Source organism: Zonotrichia leucophrys, chromosome Z (genome assembly GCF_028769735.1).
Source record: "Zonotrichia leucophrys gambelii isolate GWCS_2022_RI chromosome Z, RI_Zleu_2.0, whole genome shotgun sequence".
NCBI classification, from domain to species: Eukaryota; Metazoa; Chordata; class Aves; order Passeriformes; family Passerellidae; genus Zonotrichia; species Zonotrichia leucophrys.
The window spans coordinates 47,113,224-47,137,994 of NC_088200.1; the positions used below are offsets into that span (position 1 = coordinate 47,113,224).

The following is a 24,771-nucleotide window of genomic DNA, read 5'->3' on the forward strand; positions in this document are numbered from 1 at the left end:
TTAAAGCTTTTATATGTGTGTGCTGCATGTGCATTTGTAGTGTGTGTGTAAATGTGCATGTGTGGTTTTGTGTGTACTTGCACACTCATACTTCGCAGTCTGCCTGTGCACATTTTTGCCAGTTCACCTTTGCATTAGACAGACTGCAAAAAGAAATTTGATTTCTAGTAAAGGAAGTGTAAAGTGTGTGATGTTACAAATATTGGCCATCACACTAGTTATTTAAATTTGTCCTGCTTTCATGAACCACTAAACCACACAGAATAAAAACAAACAGATGAGACACTTGTCTGGGAGCCTGGCAGTAATTCTGTTGGTCTTGCCCCCACCAGACAGAAGTAAATTTTCTTTTCTCTTCCTGTCAGAATTTCTTTTCATGTCAACTGAAATTCTGTTGTCTCAAACTTCTCTAAACTCTCGGATTTGGGTTTGTGCGTTAAAGTCAGCTAGCCCTTGCCTCCCTCACAAGCCTAATTTTTACCTGCCTTTTTTCACTCAGTTGTTCTATGTTGACTTAGGAAATAATGTGTGTTCCTCTTTAATTTTAGAAAAACAGGAGCAATACAGATTGAAATTGAGTACTCATTAGGTTTATAGATAAGTAATCTCATGCAGTCTTTTAGTGATTAATTTTTTAAAAATGGAATGAACAGGATTGCTAGTTATCTAATAAGCTTAAGATCATGTTGCAAGAATCCCACAACAGTGTTATGTCTGCATTTAGATTTAAAGTCTGAAAATGTAGCATCGGGCTAGAAAAGGCTTATCATACTTTGTAATGTGAATACCAATAAAAATAAAACAAAGAACATAATCGGAAATAATGGGTTTTTTATGTATCTGATGATGTTGTCTTATATTATTTTTCTGTTTAGTAAGTCTGGCAGGGTTTGTGTATTTTGAACCCTATGGTATATTAGAAACTTCCAGTGTTTGTTTAACCCATTGAACTGTGTATCAGACAAAAACAGAAGCAGTATTTGGAGTTTCTGTTGAAATGAGATTGTAGCTTAGGTCTCTGTTTTGTGGGCATCCTGTTTGGTTCACCTCACTCACGCTAAACTCTCTTGGTTTGAATAGAGCAACTCTGGCCTTGAGTTAAAAATGCATGCTACCAGCATGGAGTGTGGCACAAGGAAAGAACTGAAGGTGCACAGATCATATCTCTCTTTGTGTTTCACATGTATATATTTTTGTGTGAATGTGCTCTGATTTAATGGAATCTGATGAAGCACCTTCTAACTTTGCAATATTATTCTATCTTCATTGGTAAATGAACCAAATCACTGATCCGTGCAGTTTAAATGCAAAATACTGAAGTGAGCCCAGGACCCAGAGAGACTGCCTGTTCTCCTGACAATAAACTAGTTATGTTTAATGGAATGAAACAGAGTTATAATGACTTCTTTCACAGGTCATGTTCAGTTTAAAACTATTGATGGGCTCAAACAAGTTAAATATCATCTATCATCTTCTGGAGAGATGCAGCGAGAAAAACTAAACCAAAACTGGATATATCATAAGCGTGCTGCAGGAGGACTGTAAATCTGCAGGCATTCAGGGTCTACCTCTGGTGTTTGCCATGGGCAGTGTGTTGCAGCACTCTTGCTCAGGGCAGTCTGTAGTGCACATCCAGAGCTACTTCCCTGTAGGGCAGGGTGTTCCAGGATGAACAGTGTGATATATCCAGTTGATCTTGTCATGTGTCGTGCTGCCGTGTTTTTACATTAGAATCTGCAAGACTGCACTGTTGGAACAGCGCACAAATCGTAGCCTTAAATCAGTAATATGAACTAATTAGGAATGATGTTTTCATTTCCTGTATTAATAAATTGAGTCATCTAACTTTCTTAAAACATTGGGGTTTGTTTTCGTTAATCCATTATACTTTACAATTGGAACATGCTGTGTGAGTGTGGTTACATTTTAACGAAGAAGCCAGGCAATTAACTTGTAACTTTTTAGGAATTTTTTCTGTTTAAAATAGTATTTTTTCAACTGCCTTTGGATAGTAAGGCAGAAATGAAGGCTTGTGTGCCTGCTTATCACATGGAGAGAGATAAATGTACCAAAAACTTAAGAACAGGTATGTGATGGTGTTCAAAGAAAATGCAGTTTAGCACAAGAAATGCTGAACCTCAATTTTTAGCAGTGACATTTTAATGATAGGAAGTCTGCAAAATTATTTGCCATCAATTGTGAAGGCAATAACAAGCCTTGGTGGTTTTTCACACCCTCTGTGTTAAGTGCTTTCAGAATGACAGCGTAAACTGTGTTGGAGAACTCCAAGGAAGTAAAACTGATTAAAATGTTCATGCTTGAATGGTGCTGATGGAATAGTTCATTTGGACTTTCTCTACCTCCTGCAGCTCAAGCTGAAATATTAAAATTCAGTGAATTTAAATCTCTCTCCCCTCCGCTCAGGAAAAAAACATTACATTTTAATAGGTTTTAAACTCATAATTCATTGGTTTGGAGCAGCACTATTAAATCTATTTAAATATTACGTGTATTACTAAGGAAATGATTGAAATAATTCTTTTTCTTTACCATTCTATGCATCTGAGTGAAAAAAGAATGGCTTTGGTTTAATTTTTAAGCATTTTGTTTTATCATGCCACTTTCATTATCTTCTTAAAAAATAAGCAAACAGCAGCTACTGAAAGAAAGGACGCCTTCTGTCTTGTCACATATAATTACTATGTTAAAAGATTTCTTCTTAAATGCACTTTTGTCACCATTTCTACCTATTTGAGGCTAAGGTGCTTGTTTGACCCATCTCAAAAGATCCATAATTTTTGTTTGTTTTTAAGAGAGTGATTGTTTTACAGCTCTGGAGAACAATGGCTGTTTAAAAAATAGGTGCAGAAGCCTCTGAAGGTGGTGTGGTGCAGATAAGTACACGCAACTTGAAATGAAGAGCTGGCCTCTGTGCCTGCCATGATTGCCGTGCTGCCTTGTCTGGGGCTGCAGATGCCGGATGCTGCTTAACATGCAGCAGCATCTCCTGCTCCTCTCAGATGGCGGCTTGCTTCTGGCTCACGCGTGTGCAGGTGCTGTGAGGAGCAGCGAGGGTTTTCTACTTGAACCAGCGCACACAGTTTGCATGGAAAAGTTGTTCCTGCCCAGGTGTGTGCATTCGGAAATGGTGGTGTCAGGGAGGATAAGCGAGGGCAGTTAGAACAAAAGTGTTGTAGCATGGGGACAACAGTCACTTCTTTCTCCAGCCCTTCCGTATTGCTCATTCAAGGTGTGATAAGCAGTGGTTGAAGCTTAAATTCTGTAAAACTGTATATTGTACACAGGTTGTTAAAGTGGGACAGCAGAGTCTGTATATTGTACACAGGTTGTTAAAGTGGGACAGCTGTATATTGTACACAGGTTGTTAAAGTGGGACAGCAGAAGTTGACTTAATATCTATATGCTTCGAATTATGTTTATTTGTGTACCCTAAAGACATGTTGAAATTCATTGCCCCCCATTTAATTACTCTTGTTTGCTGATTTTTTATTTAGTGGTCATATGGTCCTGCAAATATTTTGACCCTGCCTAGAGACTGAAATTGATTTGTAGAAGGCTTTTGGGTGAGCACTTTTGGTTTTGAATTATTCACCTGAAGTCTGGCTGAGTTAAAGACACCCTGTTTTTTGGTTGCAAAGATGTGTTTTTGAGGAATTTATCATCTTGTTCCTTTATTCCCATGTGCCAGCCTCAGAGAGAGCCTTGAAGGTGAGGTCTAATTTAAATAAATCTCCTCCGTATGCAGTGTCTTCATTTAAGGAAACTGAAAATTATCCTTTTAGGGATTTTTGAGGGAATTAATTGGAATGTAAATAATTTCCAGGTTCCATATTGCTGAGGATGGGTTTTAATTACTGTTGCTACACTTCGAGTGGGCTGCCACTGTCTTCAGCTTTTTGTCCTATTTTCAGTAGCTGTGGTAGCTAGTTGAATTTATATTGGTCTATCACTATATGAGCAGTCAGTGCTGCTGCAGTGTGAAGTGCTGACCACTTAGAGCCTCTCACTGCCAATATGCTGGTGCCAGACGCCTTTGCTCGTTCTGCCTAAGTAAATGCGTGTGACACGAATATTGTGGCTCGCACACTCCATCTCATCCGGCATGAGCGCTGACGTTGGCCTGCATGCTTCTCAAGGGGTATCAAAGCTGTGTGACCACTGTATCTTGTTTTTTAAATTAGGGTTAATCAGTGCAAATATGAAGAGTTGTGGAGAATTTTTGTAATATTTTGTAACACAAACGTATGTAATATTTTATTAATTACTTATATTTGTGTGGTTTCACTTCACACGCTGTAGAAATCAGACAATACTGTTGCCAGTGGGATCTGTACTCCAGTAAGTGGAAGCTGTGCCAACCATATGCCAGATGTATTATGTTCCATCTTGGTCTGTTATATGCTGTGTATTGCCTTCAGTGGTAGCTGGGGAAAAAAAAGTCTATCTGTTAGGTTTTACAGTATTCTAAAGACAGGGATTTTCCAAAACCACTTGACTGCAAAATCAGCAATGTTTATGTACTCAGTGATGATGCTTTCTGTTTAAATAGGCACCCTTACTGTACAGTATGGCCTAAAGAAAGGTGCTATTGTATCATGGTTTCAGCTACAGGAGTTCTGATACCACCCCTAAACAAGGCCACATATTTGCCACCTAGACTTCTTCCCAACCACACTTTGTAGGCTGCTGCCTACAGCAATGAATGAGGACCAGGACTGTATTGTAGAGTGAGTCAGGTAAATGTTTGCATTGCTTCAGGTGGGTGAATAGTACTTCTCATGTCTTCAATCTTAAATGTGGGACCAGAGCAAGGGCTCTAGTGCTTAACTGGGATGGACACTAAAATACTGCCTAAGTAGAGTATTTCAGCATGTTAAGTCCATCGATGAAGAAGGAATTTAGGAGGTCTTACACTGTCTGATGTTTCAGAATGTTTGATTTTTATTAGCAAGACAGTTACTTGCCTATTGCTTGCTGAATTCTTCACAGTCATGTCCTTGGGTATGTGAATGCATCACAAACACCGATGAACTAACTCAGGATTGTTTGTGAAACAGAGGTCTACTGCTTTCTCTGTTATACTTTTTAAAGAGGCTAAGGCAAAAAGAACAAGTGGTCCTTCCACAGTCTTGGGGCTGCAATTTAAATCCAGATGATTTGATCCTTGTCAAGACCTTCCTTTATCGAAGCCACTGTAACTAGGAAACTGCACTAAAGCAAAAGAATTCACTTTAACTTTCAGTTACCTGGCTAATGGGCACTACATTAAAGAGGCATAACACTACATCTTGCAGTGAAATCTGCTTGGAGAGGGGTAATGGTATCCACGTCTCCTAACACTTGTGGGAAGAGGCTGCTCAGCTCTGAGAAGAGCAGGCATTGCAGTCCTCTGCACAGGACCACAGCTGCACCAGAAATGGGCATCTTTGAAGACACAGAATGGGCTGGAAAGAATGGATCAGTCCGTGCATCCCAGGTTTTTATCTCAAGGAAGGACAACTTGTTGAAATCCAACACAGTGTGTACTTGTGTGCTGTCAGCATGAAGGAGCATCGTGTTAGCACTTAGAGTTAAGGAATCTCCGCTTCTCAGTAGGTGCTATGTAGAAATTTGACTCGGTAAGGATTGGCTTGATAAGATGCATTAGAGAAATATATCTGTGAGATGCATAACATGCATCTGTTTTATGTTGGTATTACATGGCTCTAAAACCATACCTTGTGAGGAATCTTAGAAGTGATTTATAGCTGCCACATTTAAAAGCTTTGGTAATAGAATTGTGTATGGATTTTGCCACTTGAATCTCTCTGTGACCAGTGCCATTGCTTAACTTCTAGCTTTTATTGTTTGATTTGTGATACATCTCGGATGGTAACTTTTCAGTTTTTAGCCCAAGGTTTTAGAAACTGTTTACTGTGGTGACCCTAGAAGGTTATTTAGAAGTCTGCTGGGAAAAGCACAGATGTTACTCTCATTTCTAAAGGAAAGGACCAAAATTTACAGAGTCCCAACAGAAATGCTATCTTTTTACTGTTAGTCCAGAGGAGGAAAAAACAAATCTCTTCGCAGTGCCTATGGATAGGACATTAGTGGAGCATTTGGTAAATAAGGTACATGAACCAGTGTGCGCCTACTTAGCCAGAGATTAATTTTGCCATCTGTTTATACATAGCAGAAAACACAGATTTGCTGCAGTTGTTATTTTTTGCACTGGTCTGTGTGGAAAGGTTTCGAAGCAGAGTTTTGATATGTAAAGGCACATATCACACCAGTGGCACTCCTCATGGCAAGGCCTTTAGCTTACAGTTTGTGCTTTCTGCCTTCTCTGGCAGATGTGGATTTTCTTTACCTTAAATAGAAACTGATGGGGGAGAAGGAGGAAGAGAGTTTTAAGTTCTGTGATTTATGTGGGAATTTCTGCCCTTTATTAAATGATAACAGAAAGTGATTTTGAAGAGTTTAATTCTTCCTCCCTCCACCTCCAATGTGAAATTGAGGTGAAGTCCTGCAATCAGAAGAAGGAAATACTGGACTCTAATACTGTTGTAAGGTGAACTTAGCCTTTTGCAGAGGACTACGTTTTCCCTTTATAAGATTATGTCCAATTTTTGGCCATGAATCTTTTATTTGTTAGTAGGTTGTATTAATTTTTTGTCCTCTATCTATGCTGTTTTGCTGGGTGAAAAATAGTCATTAGAGTGGAAGGGAGGACAAATGGTGAAACATGTATCCTGACAGATGTTCCTATATACATGATTAAGAACGGAAATGTGCTCTGCATGTATTGCTTTTCATCCCACAGTATGATTTGGGAGATGACTTTTTGTTCCTAGATCGCTTAAAAGATCTTTGAAGCAATTTGTAGAGATATGATTCTGATGGTTTCTTTGTTATTTATGTAGGAGCTCTAAATGCTCCTTTTCTGATTAATGACTGCTATTGATTTTTTCATTCCCCCCTTTAGTTTTGTCAGTAGAGGTTGCTTTCCTTCTGTGGAATCAGCATCCTCAAAGACATAAATTGCTGAATCTTAGAGAGCAAGTAACATGGTATTTGATTCTTTAAAAAAATTATTATTATCCTTATTATAATTATTGTTATTATTACTACTCTGCTCCTGATTCTCTTTCCCTTTTCATAATTTTTCATTCTTAATCCTAGATTTTTTTAAGGTCTGTATTCATTCCCCTTTGTGAACAGACACATGCAAATTTTCTAGTAGATAAGTTGCATCTGAGCACTTAGAGTTTCCACTAATTGCTGATACAGTACATAGAGTAACAGAAATTTTTTATGTTGGGAAAGACTTCTAAGACCATTGAATTCAACCATCAGACCAGCACCACTGTGTTCTCAGTTAAACCATGTTCCCAAGTGCCACATTTAAAAGTTTTTCTGAGTGCTTCCCCAGGTATGGTGGTTCCACCACTTTCCTGGCCAGCCGATGCAAGACTGTGTTTTCAGGGAAGAGGTTTTTCCTAATATCCAATCTAAACTTCCCCTGGCACAACTTGAGGCCATTTCCTCTCATCTAATAGCTAGTTGCCTGGGAAAAGAGACTCACTCCTGCTGCACTAGAACCTCCTTTCAGGCTGTTGTAGACAGTGATAATGTCTTCTGAGCCTCCTTTTCTCCTGTCCAGACAGCCCCAGCTGCTTTAGCCACTCCTCACAGGACTTGTGTTCTGGATCCTTTCACTTGCTCTGTTGCCCTTCTGTGGACACACTCCAGCACCTCAATATCTTGCCTGAATTAAGGGGCCCAGAACTGGACATACAACTCCAGGTGTGGCCTCACCAGTTGGGAGTACAGGGCATCCGTTCCCTGGTCCTGCTGGCCACACTATTGCTGATACAGGCCAGGATGCCATTGATCTTTCTGGCCACCTGGGCACACTGCTGGCTCATGTTCAGCTGCTGTCAGCCAGCACTTCCAGGTTTTTTTCCACCAGTCAGGTCTCCGGCCACTCTGCCTCCAGCCTGTAGCACTGCATGGGGCTGTCATGACTTGGTCTTGTTGAACCTTATACTATTGGAATAAGATCCCAATATTACCAGGTAAATTGTGCCTGGGCAACATTATACCATTAGCCTTGGCTCATTAATCCCTCAAGAAATTTCAGCAGAGCCTTCCTGCCCTCCTGCCCAACGTGGTGTCATCTGCCAGCTGACTGAGGAGGCACTCAGTCCCCTTGTCCAGATTGTCAGTAAGGATATTCAGCACAGCTCTCTTCAACACTGAGCCCTGGGCTGCCAGCTGGTGTAACTCCATTCAGCAGCGCTGCTGCCCCAGCCATCCAGTCAGTTTATACCCAGCAAAGAGTGCACTCATCCACACCATGAGAAGCCAGTCTCTCCAAGAGAATGTTATGAGAAAAGGTGTCAAAAGCTTTATTAAAGTCCATGTAGACAATATCCACAGGATGTGAAGGATGTGCCTTTCATAAACCCCTGCTGGCTGGGCCAAGAGGGCCTCTGGCCATCGCCTCTCTCACCAATCCTTTTCTGTTCACAAACAGCAGGTCCAGTGGGGCACCAACCCTTGTTGTCTCTCTCATCCATACTGTGTCAGGAAATTGTCCTCCAGGAACCTCCTGGACTGTTTTCTCTCTGTTTTGTTGTATTTCCAGTAGGCATCTTTTAAATTGGAATCCCTTATGAGAGGAAGGGTCTGTGATTTTGAGAATTCTGCTGGCTGCTTATAGAATATTTCTTCTGCCTCTTCATCTTGGTGGTCTGTAGTAGGATTCCCACTAGGATATTTTTTTTTTTACTCTGGGCACTGTAATAATTTTCATTATGCTCATTCTCCCTTTAAAGAGTAAGAATAGTAATTTGTTCTACTCTTCATCAGTACCACTGTTCCTTTATGCAAACCCATTATATGGTATAAATCCATATAGCTCCAGAACCATGCCACTGGAGGAGCTGCTATATGACTCTTTGTGGGCTGTTTTGGTGTCTTGTATCATAACATCAGAAAAACTTTTTTTTATTTTTTAAATATCTGCCAGCAGAGAGAGAGCAGTACAAAGGAAGTACAAACAGTACAGATCACGTCAAGGGTGCGAACAGGCACAACAGATAAAAGTTCATATCATCTTAAGTACACTCGTAACTGCGTGTGCCAAAGAATTGCCTTTGCTGGTTTTCAAACCACTGACATTGATATTGTGTACTCTTGAGCCATTGTTTCTATGTCTTTGTTTCCTCTTCAGCTTGGGTTCTGTTTTGTCTGTATGCTATCTTACCAATGATTCACTCTCAGCAAGCAACCACATCACTTAACTTGTTTTAAACAAACAGTGAAACTATTTGTTTCAGATTTTTCGAGGTCCTCTCCCATCAGTGCTGCAGGTACGAGTAGTGAACATATGTAAAACTATAAAAGAGAAAATATCTTTTTGAGACATTCGTTTGTTAACATTAGAAATTTCTTCAGGTTAGAGTAGTATGTTCAGGTTGTTTGAGTAATGGCCGTGACTTCTCAGGGTCTGTAAGAGGGAAAGTGGTAGATTACTGCAATACAAGCTGCTTGGAAAATATCCAGTAAAAACTTGAACCTCTTCCAGGAAAATAGGCTTTGAATGTGCTGACTATAACAAGAGAGCATTCAAAGCTAATTTGTTAGTGGATTTGTTATCACATTTTACTTAAAAGTTGATCTCTTAAGATGTGTTGGGAAAAGAATTAAGCTAAGCATCAACATTTAGAATGGCGGTTCTAAGAATTACTGTTACTCAGATAAAAGCCTTCAGCAAATCTTTTTTACCTATTTGTGTAAATATGACTTTGGAGTTATTTTATTCCTTACTCTAGACAGCCTAGAAGAATATACAGAAAAGAAAATACCATTAGTAGCAGCCAGATGTTATCTTTATGTGACGTGTGTTAATGTGTTTTGAAAGCTTTGCTTCAGTTTTTACTACTCAGCTGATTTAAATTATCATCTTCCTAAACTTATTACTAAAAAGAATGCAGTCTTCTCTTTTGGCTTCTTTCTGATTGCTGTGTTTACCCTGTGCTCTTATATTTTGTGTGTGTTGAATGCTCCTTAAAAACATTGCAATCTATTTTGTAATTCCATAGGGTGTATTTCTTGCTAGTAACTCTTGATGTTTTTATCTTCAAATAATTCTGGAAAATTTACAGCATCATAAAGTCTGCCTTTCCAAGTTTGCACCTATTATGCATTAATGCTGAAGATGTATGCTTGACTTTACGCATACTGTAGTCAACTGTGATGGGATTGTCTGAAGTTAACCACATGCTACACATGCTAGGAGTTCATAAATAACATGACCAAAGATTACAAATTACAGAGAAGATGGAGAAGGGGAAGAGAAGGCATTACAGCAACTTAAAAAATTATGTAGTTGCTCAGTTGGCTCATTTTCAGGCTTTCTTTGCAAGTTTTTAAATTGTGTCAGGTTTTATGATCTAAATTCATGCTACAGGCAGAAACAAGTGTGAACTTTCTTCCATAATGGAATATTTCTGTGTGTGGAGAGTAACTATCTCCGTACTTACTCCTCCATAACTTTGGCATTTTGATAACTACAGGAGATCACCCTTTTTTACCACTTGTTAGCCTTAATCTCATGCCCAGTGGGCTAAGGAATTGCCCATTTTTCTATAACTTTCCATTTAAAGAAATTGCTGCATGTAGGCCACCTGATGCTCACCAGTGATGCCCATAAGCAATGGAAAAACAAAGTCAAGCTGTCATTGTGGGTATTTGAATACAGTAGTAGCAAATGACAGAGATGCCACTTCATCTTTACCTTCTTGACTAAGCCTATTAGCAAACAGCATTATTAATTATGTGATTATATACTTTTATTTCCTTTTCCACTTATATATTTTGAGAGCAAAAGCCTACCCAGTGTTTCACTTGCATTTGCTTCCTTTCTGGTTTTGGACCAGTGCCTTATTTTTGGTGTTCAGCATTTCTCCTTATATTGGAGGAGATCATAGTCTTTCCTGTACCAATACAGTCCTTGGCCAGGATCCTCCTTCTGTTGTTGGAGTTTTACTCCCACCCCATCTAACAGTATGCAACAATATTATCCTTGTGTGGCACAGGATGTGTGCTATGCTGAAATTTTGGGTGTTAGTTTAGACTTATTTTGCAGTCTAGTTGTCATACCAAAGCATTTTCTTTCTGCTGTTACAAAGTGACTTCATGACACTAAAGTTCTGCTGTATCAGTGAATGACACTTTGTTGCTTCTGAGGCCTTGTTGCCAGATTTCAGGTTCCCATTACTTTTACTGGAAGAACTTGGTCTCTTCAGAAAAGTTCTCTATGGCAGGAAGGCTCTGGGTTTGGTTTTTTAATTCCCCACTCTTTGCAGTTCTTTTCAGAGCTCTCTGCAATTCAAATTCCAGTGAAAACACTTTGATTCTTGGGCAAGAGCGACTGGCACAGCCCAGCTGTTCTGGGTGATCTCAAGCTGCTAGGCTACTACTCTTAAAGACCATATTATGTCTGAGAATCATTATCGATATTCAGTTCTTCCAGGCTTCAGTCTGTGCTGTTGTCTTGCTGAGCTATGAAGAGAGATTCCTATCAAAGACAAGTAAAAAAGGGTATTACCTTTGCAGTGCGGTTTTCTTCCAGTTCTTTGGAAACCATCCTATGTCAATAGAAGAGGTCATATAATGCAAATTGGGTAGGTCAATAAGTAGATCTCTGTGGATTGTACAGTAGTGTGTAATGAGTATTCCTCTTCAGTTGACAGTATAAGAGTTAACATGGGGAAAGCTCGCTGTTGATATTCTCAGGCTCTTCTCAAAGTCTTTACTTTAAGCCACTGGCAGATTCAGACAGAGATCTTCATGCAGTGGTTTATAGCACATTATCAAGTAGGAATAGAAATTCCTTGTTCATATCCAGGTAGCAGAACACAGATTATTCCGTTCATCCCTATTCTTTTGCTTGTTCTTCTCCTCCCTCCCCAAGTCAGGCATGTCAGATTGCTGTAAGGCAGCCCCGTTCAAACCCTGAAGCTAAACAATACTCTATTTTCTCTTGCTTTGTTTCATTGTAGCTAATTTAATATTTTGAAGAATGAAGCGTACTGCCATAAGAGCATCAAGCAAGCAAAATGGGTTTGATACATTCTACAAGAAGGAACACCTGCTGGAATGACATGGGTTCGCAAGTGGGAAAAAGATTTACCCTTTTCTTCTTCTTCCACTTGGAAGAACATTCTTTATGGGTTTTTGTTCATTTGGTTTTGATTTTGGTCTGCCTCCCGCCCTCTTCTGTATTTTTATTCCCCCATAGCTTTCTTGTAGATCATTGCCCTATTTTCTCTGCTACTGGTCTGGATAAGATGATGTGTGCATGCAACTGCCAGTCTGATTCCACTGCATGAGGTTTATTTCCAAGCAGAAGAGAAGGATCTGTTCTGTCAGGGTGGGGTATCAAGGGAGCTATGTGTAAAGTGTGCTGCAAGGGTTATCTAGTGTGCTGTGACTTGCAGCCTTTTACTTTCAGCTCACCCCTCTATAAGTAAGTCTTAGAAGTTTAAAGTGGAATGGTTTTATGCAAAACAAGTTAGGTTTTTATTTCTTCTAAATCCTGTATACAGACATGCAGGTGGGAGAGAAAAATCCTAGAGGACTTGAGATTTGACTTATTCTTGATAATAAATGCTTGAAAATGAAAAGAAAATTCTAGGGGCTATCTGTTTTTTCTATGAACAGAAATTAGCTGGATGGTTAGTGTGTAAGCTTTAGACCCAAACAGATCTCTCTTGGGATATATTTAACTAAACTTTTTCACCTGTTTGGTTTTTGTTGTTGATTTGTCAAGGTTTTTTTCCACTGCCTTTCCAATGAATAGTAACAGTCTATCTACCCCACAGTGGTTAGTATAGCACAGAGCTTGATGCAGCCATGGTTGAGGTCAAGCACTCCAATTCGAACCTCTCAAGGGCTTTCTCTATGTGTTGCCAATGTACTGGTAAAAATGACTTTAAACTCTTGTCAGTGCAGTTACTGGTGCATGCATCACAGTCCCACTCAAATAAACCTGTCACAACACAGAGTCAGCAGCCAGAGAAGAGTACAAGGGCAGGCCTCTAGCTTTTCATTCGAGCATCACTAAACGTGCACAGAGTGCCCAATTATTTCAGCATTATTGAGCAAGCCTACAGGAGGACTCAAGCCTTGCTACATTAGATTTTCTTTAGTAATTTGCTCAAGTACCGCTGAGGACACTTAAAGGGCTTAAAACGGTGGCTGCAACCAGTTTCCTTTTCTGGATTGTTAATTCAGGTTTTCTCTTTCAAATTAACTTTCACTGCATGCTGTGCAGTAGCGCTGGGAGAACTGTTTAACACTAATTTTCTCAATTTTCAGCTTTTTTTTCATTATATAACTGCTTTTACAGTTACATATGTTTTGATTAGATGTGTACATGGAGTGTTTCTACTAGAAAGAGAAAAGCATAATACCTCTGTCAAAAAAATAAAAAATTCACCAAAACGGCAACATTCATTTGCTTTCTTTTTTTATTTTTTAAGATTTGTTGTTGTTGTTTTCCAGTTCAGTCGGAGTTTTACCAAATATGTTGTGTCCAAACATCTGGACATTTTTAAGGCACCAGGATGTTTGGATTGATCAGATGCATTGATTGATCTGATCAGTCACAGTTGATGTAGATGATCAATTAGATAATCCCCAGCTCCCTGAACAAATTCAATATCTGTGTTTTGTTTTTCACAGCAGCAACAACTCCAGGCCCAGCACTTGTCACATGGACATGGTCTTCCCGTGCCGCTCACTCCGCACCCCTCGGGCCTGCAGCCTCCAGCCATCCCACCCATTGGCAGCAGTGCTGGTCTCCTGGCACTCTCCAGTGCACTGGGAGGGCAGTCCCACCTCCCAATTAAAGATGAGAAGAAGCACCATGATAATGATCACCAAAGAGGTAGGCGCTGCCAGAGGAGTGTGTGGCTTTGGTTTTCTTCTTTTTTTTAAAATTCTCCTGTTTAAAGCAAGCGAAGGTGGGGGAGGGAGGAGCAATTTTCAGAAGAGTTCCTAGCTAATTACTTTAGTGTTTATTATCAAGCAGTAGCCAGGAATTGTGTTCAAATGCTAGAAATCCAGTTTTATAAATCTGGCTGTACAGCTTTAATAATTAACTGTACAGAAAAGTTAACATCTGTGCAATTTATTATTTAACAGACATCAGGATTCTTTCTTCGGAGTATGATAAATGTATAATTTTGTGTAAACTAACTAGTATTTCTCTTTCTTTTTTTTCTTCCCCCCTGTGCCCATCCCCTGCCACCATATCTCCCCCTCCTTATGCATGGGGGCTGCTCTGCATGCAGACAGAGACTCCATCAAGGTAGGATTCCAATTTGTAGGTGTAAAGGGTAGCTTGACAGAGCTGCGTGAACACTGCATTTTTCTGAAATGTGGCACAGAGTGGTGGAAAAAGTCACAAACTGGAACTGGGTCGTGATGCTTGTGTTGATTGGCAGCACCCTGCATAGCCTGTGTATCACATCTAGGCAATGGCTGGTAGTGGGGCAGCTAGGATTGCAGGCAACATGCTGACCAGTGAGTTTACTGCAACAGCATTGAGGCTGTTCTTGGGCAGAAAGAAAGATCTGCGTCCAAGCTTTTGAGACAGAAGGAATAAGCCAGTAGTCTTAAGTCATTTGGATGCTGTCTATTGTAATTCTGATATTTCCTTATAATGCAGTTGAGGAAGGAGGGCTCTGTCGCTCACAGGGGGATGCAGGGTGCTGCCTGCTATCCTGTAGTTGGAGAGGAGTGAGCTGCCCTTCCCTCGACCCTGATGAACGTGGTACTGGAGCTTGCACTGAGGATTCTGCCTTCCTTTTCCAAAAATTAATTTTCAGGTTCTGAGTGACTCTGCAGCATACCTGTATCATGTGTAAGGTGATGATAATAAGTACATGTAGTAACATACCTGCAACTTGTATAATTTTGAGCATTCAGTATGATTCAGTGACATGGATGCTTTTCCGTACTGATAGCCATCAGAGTCTCCCAGGGACTCCTGGGTTTTAATGCTGCAGATGGAGAGATGTGTGTTACTCTTGTCCTCTTCCTTCGTGGGTCTGCTCTCCTAGTTTGCATGGTTTTCAGAAACATAAGGTCAAGCCTTATTAGGTGCTGCTGAGTGTGAAAAGAAAGATATATTTCTCTTATAAATGGCAAGACCTGTACCAACCTTATGAAGCACTTAGAAACAGTTTGTCAGGTTTCTAGTTGTGCTTTTTTAGGAAGATATAATATATTCTTGAGGCTGGGGAAGTGATGGAAGAGATGTTCACAGCATGAGTCTAGTGTGCATTACACAAGATTAGCAGGATCTTGTCAGGCAGATATTACTAGTGTTCCCTTTATAGTGCTGGGAGAAGCATGGTTCTGGGCACAGGCTTTGCCCCCACTAGAGACCTGTCCATCCAGGGCTGACACAAAAGCTGTCACCTTGGTTCTCTGGCAGCTACAGGTGGGGACGTGTCCCACAGCCTATCCCAGCACACCCATTCTGCCACTGGCACTCCTGACATGTCCCAGCCAAGCGCAACTGAGCCAATGGTTGTCAGTTTTGCTGTTACACACATGGCTCTGCATAAAAACCAGGAGCTGACAGGAACTGTCAGTTTTCACCGTGAGCAGCAAAGGCACTGAAGCTGCCTATCTGCCGACCTAAGATAACAGCGTGTTGGATTTCACTTCAGCCTCTTTGTCATGAGGGCTGGAAACTGCTAATACTACTTAATGCGATGGGGCCGGAGCACGCATTAATGATGATTTCCCTAGAAAACCCAGTCTTCATTGCGAACAGATAAGTTTAGTCCGTTTTCCTTTTTCCTGCACTCAAACTAACAAATGCAAGTGGGATGGATAACTAACTGTGAGAGCACAAAGCCATGTGGTTTCTTGAGTGAGTTTGCTTACCTATATAGTCGAAACCATGATGATTTCATTCAAGAAAGTGACTGAGGAGAACTGCTAATATATGCCATTCACTGTTTCTAAACAATATAAGCTATGCTAGTCATTTTTTGTATAATTTGTGAGGTGTTGGGGTGTTTATGCTGTCATGGATATTAGGGTGAGTATTTGTACTGAAAAGGCTGATTTTGCCTGGGATGGATTCAAAAGTGCTGTTACTCATACAGCTTCCAGAAGGAATGAAGGGCATCTACTTTGTGCAGTTTACTTTGAAATGATAAGTAGATGTTTGTCTTGCACAGTGCTCAGGTTGTGAATTGGCTTGTGTGTCAGCATTATGGGGCTTACTGCCAGCTTTGCAAGGTGAAATAGTTTGCTAATTTCCTTAAATGTTTTCAGTGATGCCCAGAGTAGCAGTTAGTTGCTTGTTCAATTGATCCCTCCTCCCTTAAGTGGTTCCTGGTTAAGAGAGGCTTTTTATGATTGTCTGCTGTGTGACTTGAGACAGTTTTTGTCAGCCAGAACCAGCTGGAGTCTGTGTGCTTGTATGAAATAATTTATTCATGCAGGATAATGCTCCTTAACATTTAACAGGTGATGAACGTGACATAAATTTCCTTCTTCCTTTTAATTTTTCCCTTTCCTCTTCCAATGTGCAAACAGGCAGGCTCTGGTACTCTAAATAGTAAGTAATTTTTGGCCATCTGTCAAAAGGAAATTTCAATACAAATTTAAATTAATGATGCCTGAAATTTTTTATAGCTCCTCTAAAAGCCTCTAATGTGCAGAAAATTCTGAATCTGCTGGTAGTAATTAGTGTAGCATGTAATGAGGATATGGGCAATGTTATACAGCCCCAGTGTAACGTTTTGATATGGTAGCAAAATTTTGATTTATATAAAGTTGTGCCTGGGTTTAATTGTGAGAGACACTTTAAAGTGTTTTCTTGCTGATATAGATTATTAAGCAGGGTGGATTTTAAAATAGCTCATGAAGTGTAAATTTACACTTTCGTGTAGAATTCAGATAACAAAGGTACAGTACCCATTTCTACAAAGAAAGGAATTTGGCTGAAATGACCCATTTCTTGCCACTATTTACGGAGCTTTGGATTTGCTGGGCAGTTTTCTTCCTGAAACTTGCTGTCTCTAGCTGTGCTGGTCCTGACTCTCCTCTTAGTTCAAGTCAGGAAAAAGGCAGTTTGCATCACTCTACCAGGCAAGACATGTTACACCTGATCTTGCCCAGCACCTCCCCTGAACTAAGTAGTTCACTGCTGAAGCTGAGTAGTCACCTTCAGGTAATATAAGATTGTCCAGGAGCTGTTCCTAAATAATAGATCAGCATTGACACAGCAAGCTCTGTAGAGAAGGGCAGCTTTGGGAGCTCTTTGATTTCTTTGATTTCTTCTTGGATCCAGTCCTCCAAATTCTTTGCAAAGTTTGAGGTATGGGAAGACTCTAAACGCTGTAAACAGGTCATGGGAGTGCTCTTTGTGCAGTGGCAAGGCTGTGGAGAGGACAAAAGGAAGGGAAGGGTGGCATGTGCCAGGGCTGTGCTCAAAGTGCAGCCCTGGCTTAAGGGCTCTCAGAGAATATAATGTGTTTAGACAGAAAGACAAACAGCTCTGCAGTTAACCGCACAGCTTTTTGTGGAGGACTTGGTGTGTCTCCTTTTCAAAGCTATTAAACTTTTTTTTTTTAAGAGGGGAAAAAAGGGGAAAAGATAATTATTTTGGTGGATTCTTTTTTGCAAATTGCACTTGCACAAGTTTTTTCCCACCTCCTGTGAGGACTCGGTGCAGGAGGCATGTCCTTCTTTCCAGCCCTAATATCATCTCTGGGACAAAGGTGGCAAAAGTTTCTCTGATACTTAACAAAATTCCTTTTCTAATACATTCCCTTTGGAGAAGCTGTGGAAACATCTTGTGTAAGAAAGCTCCACCTGACAAAAAGTAGTGTAGTGCTGGCACTCTCTTCCCATAACTCTCAGTGCAGCAAATGGAATGAAGGAGCTCCCAGATACTGGCTGGGCTGTGTGCCTGCCAGAGGTAGCATGGATGTCCCCAAGCAGATTCTTCAAGAACCTCAGAGCCTCCTGACGCATGTGAATTCATGCGCAGGATCCATCATGTGCAACTTTTTATCACTTCTAATGTAAATCTCTTGTTCTTTATATACCTCTTAAGCATTGCCTTTCTTTTGGGGTTGGTTGGTTGGTTTCTTTAGGTTGTTTTTTCGTTGTTAGGTTTTTTTTCTTTATCTGATTTTTAAATTATTTGGGGCAGAGACTATGCCTGTAGTAAGACTTGCCAAGGTGATGAAACCTTTTTTCATTTTGATCTGTTTCAGCAGTAACAAGTGCCAATAATTGAAAATTGCAGTCTTGTGACAGGAATAAAACAGCTACTTTGAGATTCCTCTGGGGGGAAAAAAAGAATTTTAGAAGAAAATATATGAAATAATGTATCAAATGGAGTTTTGGGGTGGATTTCTGGCCAACATACTGGTGAATTGGGAAAAGTCTGTCAGGGCAAATTGAGGTGAATCTAGAAATAAAATTACTTTTGCCTTAATCTGTGTGAAAGCTAATAATTACACATGTGGGCGATACAGGGAAAGTGGATGGATGCGATTCACACATTCCATTTACATTTGTGGTAGCAGGTGCTCCAGTGCTTCTCAAGCTGTTAGCCATTATTAAGTGTTTAGACCTCTTTTCATTTAGTTGTGAGTAGGCTACTTACTCCTGAATCTGTTACTGTGAGTAACCTGATGCTTGGAGGGGTTGTGTGGAGGCACTTCTGGAAAGTACAAAATACTTTAAAATAAAAATCCCCAACTTACAAGATTTCTGGATATTACCAAATGTAATTATGTTGCTGACTTTGTTCTTCTGCTGATAGAGGAACACCACATAAGCTGCTGTTATGTATTTTGTGGACTTTGCCCTCATTATCAGGTTTCTTTTAAATGGGACTTCCTGTAGTGGCATGAGTGTCCTGCCAAATGTCTCTGCATTCAGTGTCTGTGAAACAAGCCAAAAAAATGTGGCAACCTATTACAAAGTTAAAGGAATTTGCAGAATTTTTTTCCTGATCATTTTGTTATTTGGCCAATTAATCACCATTCAGCTAAAAAACACTTCACAGGCGTGTTTAAATCCAGACATTTCAGACTCACATGGATTCTGTTTGTACCTTTTGCCATTCAGGAATGAAGCTTTGCATGTGTTTTGCTTTCTCTTACGATGAAGTGGTAGTTTTAAACAGAGCAGATTTGAACTACACCGCTCTGCAAGAGGTGGGGTTTTGGGGGTAGCATTAACAAATAATAATGAGTAACTTCTGTTGGCTTCTGATATAGTAATTTTTTCAGTATTAATTGATATCTGCCTCTGGGTGTGTAAACTGTGCCGAATGTAACAGGTGCCCTAATTCCAGAAAATGTGTTGTAATTGTTTGTTTGTGGAACAGATGAATAAATATCTGTGGGGCATAGCTGGTCCTCAGGTGGTGAACGTGAGTGGATTAATGATGTGATTGGGTGAGACATGCTTGTTTGTTGCAGTCTCGTCCAGTAACTGTCTGCTGAAGCAGAACAAATATTAATTAGCAAGGTCCTGTTTGTTGTCTCAGTCTATCTTATGGAGCTGATTTTTTTGGCACTATTTTTTTTTTCTTAATAACCTTTTAATGGCTAAACTTGTAGTGTGTCATTCAAGCTCTGTGGTTTCTAAAAGGAACATGAAACTAAACCTCAGGTGTGTATCTCCCTGCTGTGTTTGTTTCTTCTTTTCTCCCCCCCACCCCAACTGAGTTTTAAATTTCTTTCATTCATGCAATATCACATCTTTAGTATTTTTCAGGAGGTCATCTGGAAAGTTTAATTTAGTGTAGAGTACTCATATTCATATGAAAGTGACAGCATATACTCTGGCATCAAAGAATTAGCTGCTTCTGCTAGTTTTGATGGCTTCACCTGTTTTCCCCAATAGCTTTCTACCCGCTTCTGTCTATTAATGGCACACTGTCCCTCTTATCTTGCATCTTTCTGCATGTTACCACAGGGTGATTTTTACTCAGGGGTGTGCCCACATTTGGTCAAATTCCCATAGTGCTTCCCGCTGTCAAACTTTTGTATTGCCACTTGGTGATTTAGGGTAACTCAAATATTCTCTATCCAGATGCTCTCTTCGCCCAGAAGGCAAATACATACATGGGCTGTAATTTCTAACCTGAGCAGTCATGTCTAATTATTTCCATGGCAACAGACTGTGATGTTGATAACACAGGAGTATGATTTCACATCATAGAGTAGGAAGAGGAAGTTTGCTGGAATGAGGAGGTGGGTGGAAAGGTCTCCAGTGCAAAGGCTTTGACAATATAATAGCTGGGGGAAGAGAAGTAAAGGGAGGAAATTAATTTGTTTATTCTATCTCTTCAAGTTTTTTCATTGTAAGCATGCAATTAAAATCATGCTTTACACACTGGATTTCATGTCTCACACTAGTTTACTCATGGTGGATGAATTGGAATGAGGAACACCTTTGCAGGTCAGGTTACAAAGATGTTTGTCAATGTAATGGGAGGAAAAAAACAACATACATAAATTTTTATCAAAAGTGGGACACGGACTGTGTTTTTGACTTACAGATTTCTGTTGGCACTGTGATTTTTTCTTTTTTTGGTTTTGTTTTTTGGAGCATGTAACATTTTAATTTTGTCTTTAAAACCCTTATGTCCAAAGTAACTTGAAACATCCCTTATTTTTACATGAATCAATGGACTCCTTGGGCATGCTAAGATTATCTGGTAAAGGGAGGGAAGGAGTGCGCCTTCTGGATTCAGTGACATGTATGACATGCATTGAAAGTTTCTGTCATATGAGTAAAGTCACTGAATGCTTATAGTATATTTGTATGGCTCTTCTTATCTCTTTTCTGGCAAAGGAGCACATTCCTAGTCCAACATGATTGGTTTAGGGAAATTGGCAGTCTGACTGATATGCAAGTTGTTATGCAAGATTGTTGAGTGCAACATGAACTACAAAGTTTTAGCTGTTCTTTGAGGGAAAAAGCAATTAGACCGGCCAGCAGGAATTGGCCATTGAGGGAAGTTTGCAGGAAAATTGCACTGTTTCTTGCCTCTCTTTGGTACAGCTCTAATTGAGTTGAATAATTAATTAAATATCTAAAGCTCGATTAGTCTATTCTGCATAGCAATTTGAAAAGTTCTGTCTTTTCTTAAGCGACATTTGGCCTTTTGAAGAACAAAAAATTGGAAATGCTAATGTTTTTCATCCAACTAATGGAAGAAAATAAAAATGTCTCCATAGCAACAAAGCTTCTTTCTACATGGTTTCCTAAAATATGCCTGAACCAGAAGCAGATGCCTGATTTGAGAATCTCGCCTTCTTCAATGTAAACAAATAACTTATAGGCAGGTGTTGGAAATAATATGGAAATCCTATTAAAGAGCCCTGGGTTCCTGTCAGTCAGGAAGCCCCTGCCACAAAGGGGTTGGTTGTCTGAATAAAGGAGGCAGAGTAAATTCTCGTTAGGCTTTAGCTTTTCCCAGGAAATTATTGTCTCTGCATGCTCTTTCTCCTGCAAGTCTGAATGCAAGCCATTTCTTCTACTGATCCCTTCTGCCACCCTCGCTTTCTGCCTCTCTTCTCCTGCTGGATTAGCGCTTGATGTCAGTGGCGGCTGCTGCTGCTTGAGGCGTTGTGTCATTTGTGATTTTAACCCCTGTTCCCTCCTGCCCCTCCCATCTGCAGCCCGGCCTTGAGGGGCTGCAGAGAGGACAGCTCTGGGAAGGATGAGAGGACAGCTAGGGGAGACACCTGACACTGCTCTGGAGTAAGGAGAGGAAGGGAAGTTCTCTATGTGAATTTATAAATTTTGGTAAAGGTTTTGGCATGGGTGGTTTGCCTGTGTCATGTATTGGGGTTCCAAATAAAAGTGTGGTTTCTTGTGTCATGTGTCTGGAAAGTTGATGAAATGGTCTTGAATCTTTTTAATCTTCTTTTAAAGTTACTGAGAAAGTGTTCTTGCCATCACTTACCTGTTAGTCTAGTGTGGCACTTTCGTTGCATTTGCACTTTCTGATGTCAGTTTTGTCCCCAGACATGGCTCTACTGACGTCAGCCCTACAACAGCTCACCTGCCAGCCTACCTGCAGGCTGTGGGTGAAAACTTCAGTGCAGGGCAGGTGGGAGCAGGTGCTGAGGACATGCTTTCCAGGGTCTCTAGGCCGGAAACGGAGTTGATGTGTTTGTCTCCTCACAGCCTGTCTCTACATTCCTTGTCATGCCAGACATAGTGGCGCCCTTAAAAATACTCAGAGGGTTAAATGTGGATAAACACAAAACAAGGCTTCTGAAAAGCCTGAAGATTATCATGCAGCATTTCTCGGACTATAGCCCCCGAGACGCACTTCATAAAGCCAATAAAGCGCGCGCTGGTGGTCTCCCGTTGCCCTGGCAACGGACCACAGGGCACCCTCTGTGTGAAATGCATGAACATCTGCGAATTAATCTTTTTTAGTTTGTTCTTTCCTTGGCACCAGTGGAGCTGTGCTGGCTGGTAGCAACAGCGCCAGAGCTGGAGGGTACCCCAGGGATGCCCCAAGCTCCTGGCAGAGGTGGTAGAGCCAGGTCCTTCCCCAGCAGTGCTTCCCACAATGAAGGGATTGAAGGAATTCAGCCTGATGTCACTTTTTTTCTGGGATGCTGTTAATTTGCATTTGGGTGCATTGGGGGAAGAAATTAAAAAAGTATTTTTCCTAAGCTGAGGTATTGTTTGGCTTGTTGGACTAACATGACAAAATAATCCAAGAGGAAAATTGAAGTCTTGTGTCCACACGACATTTTTATGGACTTCACCACTCACATGCTTCACTGTCAGAAGACTGTAGAAGAAATGGAACTTGAGGGGTAGAAAGTCTCGCAGAAACTGTAAAATGGAGACGTGTAGCAAAAGTCAGCAATGTGGCATCTGACCCAGCAAGAGGCTGGGTCTGTGCTTAGGAGATACTAATCCTGGAGATGGTATTTTCCATTGCCTCCTGAAGGACTTATGGAGACCACGGGTGCAGGGGTTATTGACTTCCTGTCAGTTCCCTGTTAGGTCCTGGGTGTTCTCTTCCCTTGCCTTCTGCCAGCCTCACCCCTGCTGCAGTGCACCAGGGTACAGGTTTCGCATCTGGCTCCAGAAGCTGTGCTGTCTGCTGGCTCTGACTGCTCACTGCCAGCTCAGGGCTTGCCCCAACTTTCCACCAAGTCTCAGGGAGGACTGTAGGGGGAACACTGTGAATGTTGTATCATCAGCAATTGCTGGATGCAATCAGTGTTTTAATGAGGTATTGAAAGTGAAATGCCACTTAAATCTGCTAATTGCATTAAATGGACAGCAGATTGCTCTGTATCACTTCTTTTTGATCTGCCAAGTTAACAAAGAGTACCAAGGAGCTTTTAAGTGAGGTATAGCAGCCAGTCCAGTGCTACTTGTTTGCATACGAATATTAGTAGGCACAGCTGCACCTCTGTTTTCTGCCACTCAAGAGGCAGTGACTACAGCTGTGGGAATGTTCTTAATGCATACTTATGAGTAAGTGGGGCAGAGGGGTAGGAGAAGGAAAAGATTCAACATGGGTTGTTCCTTTTTTCCGTTAAATGGGTGAGCTGTCTATCACAGATTCACCACACAGAGAAGCTGGCATATTTCAAGCCACTGTATGGTTTGAAAGAGGGCATACAGTATTTTCTTTGCTATATTAATCTTGACAGATCAAAATAAACTCTAACACTGGTTTTGCTGGCAGGGTCCTGCTTTGTCACACTGGCATGTTCTGCACAAGTGCAGTGCAGGAGTATGGAAAAAAGGCCAGGAGAGATGTGTCCCAATTGCAGCAACCCCCAGAAGGGTTTTCTGCAGTTGTGTGTGGTTTGTGTTTGGCACAGACCACACACAACATAAAACTCTTCAGCTATTGCAGCGTATTTCTGAGTCCTTTTCTCTTTTTATTATATTAACTAAGTGGACTGACTGTATAGAAATCACTAGTTACATTGAATTGAAAAGCCAGTGTTGACCTAAATAACATAAAGCTTTGCCTTGTGATCTTCCAATACCAGGCATTAGGAAATCGTTGTATCTGGCTTGTAGAAATTGTAGCTTGTACCTGTGTGTTTATATTTCTCCTTTTTCCCTGATATATTTGTTGAAGCCATATCTGTTGATGCTTTCTATACTTCTGTCTCCCCTCTCCATTTCTTTTAAAAATATCAAACTGCAATTTATTTTAGCCCTGGAAGAAATTATTGTTTTGCTTTTCTTCCCTGCTTTGAGAAAAGTTTTGTGCCATGACCTCCAACTACTATTTTGTAATGAACCTTGCTGTCCAATACTGCAGCTTATGAGAAGAATTCAGTGTCTGAATAATTTAAAAATAATATTTTTAAATCAATTACAGTAAACCTTGTGAGGTTAGAGAAACCTTTTTCTGCCATTCCCTTGCAGTACAGTATTTTTCTGAGCCATGTCAGTATGTATAATTGAAGGTTAGAGAAACCTTTTTCTGCCATTCCCTTGCAGTACAGTATTTTTCTGAGCCATGTCAGTATGTATAATTGACATGAGAGTAGCAGAGGGACGCCACCTTAAGCATAAAGGCATCTGTCAGTGATCAGTTTGTTGCCCTTAGAAAAGTAGTGTGTGCTCACCATCTAGCCTAAAAGCTCTGTGTCACACTGCAGGAGTTTGAAAGCAGTAAAGTTATTTTCCAGACCTGTAGGACTC

At 40.6% G+C, this 24,771-nt stretch overlaps 1 protein-coding gene across 4 annotated transcripts in view; it reads left to right on the forward strand.

The window, feature by feature from the left end:
- The window catches only part of LOC135459347 (transducin-like enhancer protein 4), a 99,323-nt gene that overhangs the window by 42,506 nt on the left and 32,046 nt on the right, over positions 1–24,771 (forward strand). For 3 of the 4 annotated variants that reach the window (XM_064735270.1, XM_064735268.1, XM_064735271.1), the window contains 2 exons: positions 13,756–13,960; positions 14,367–14,383. In XM_064735270.1, the coding sequence (XP_064591340.1) occupies positions 13,756–13,960; positions 14,367–14,383 (222 nt within the window). The remainder of the gene's footprint in view (positions 1–13,755; positions 13,961–14,366; positions 14,384–24,771) is intronic. The other variant, XM_064735269.1, reaches the window with a different exon arrangement.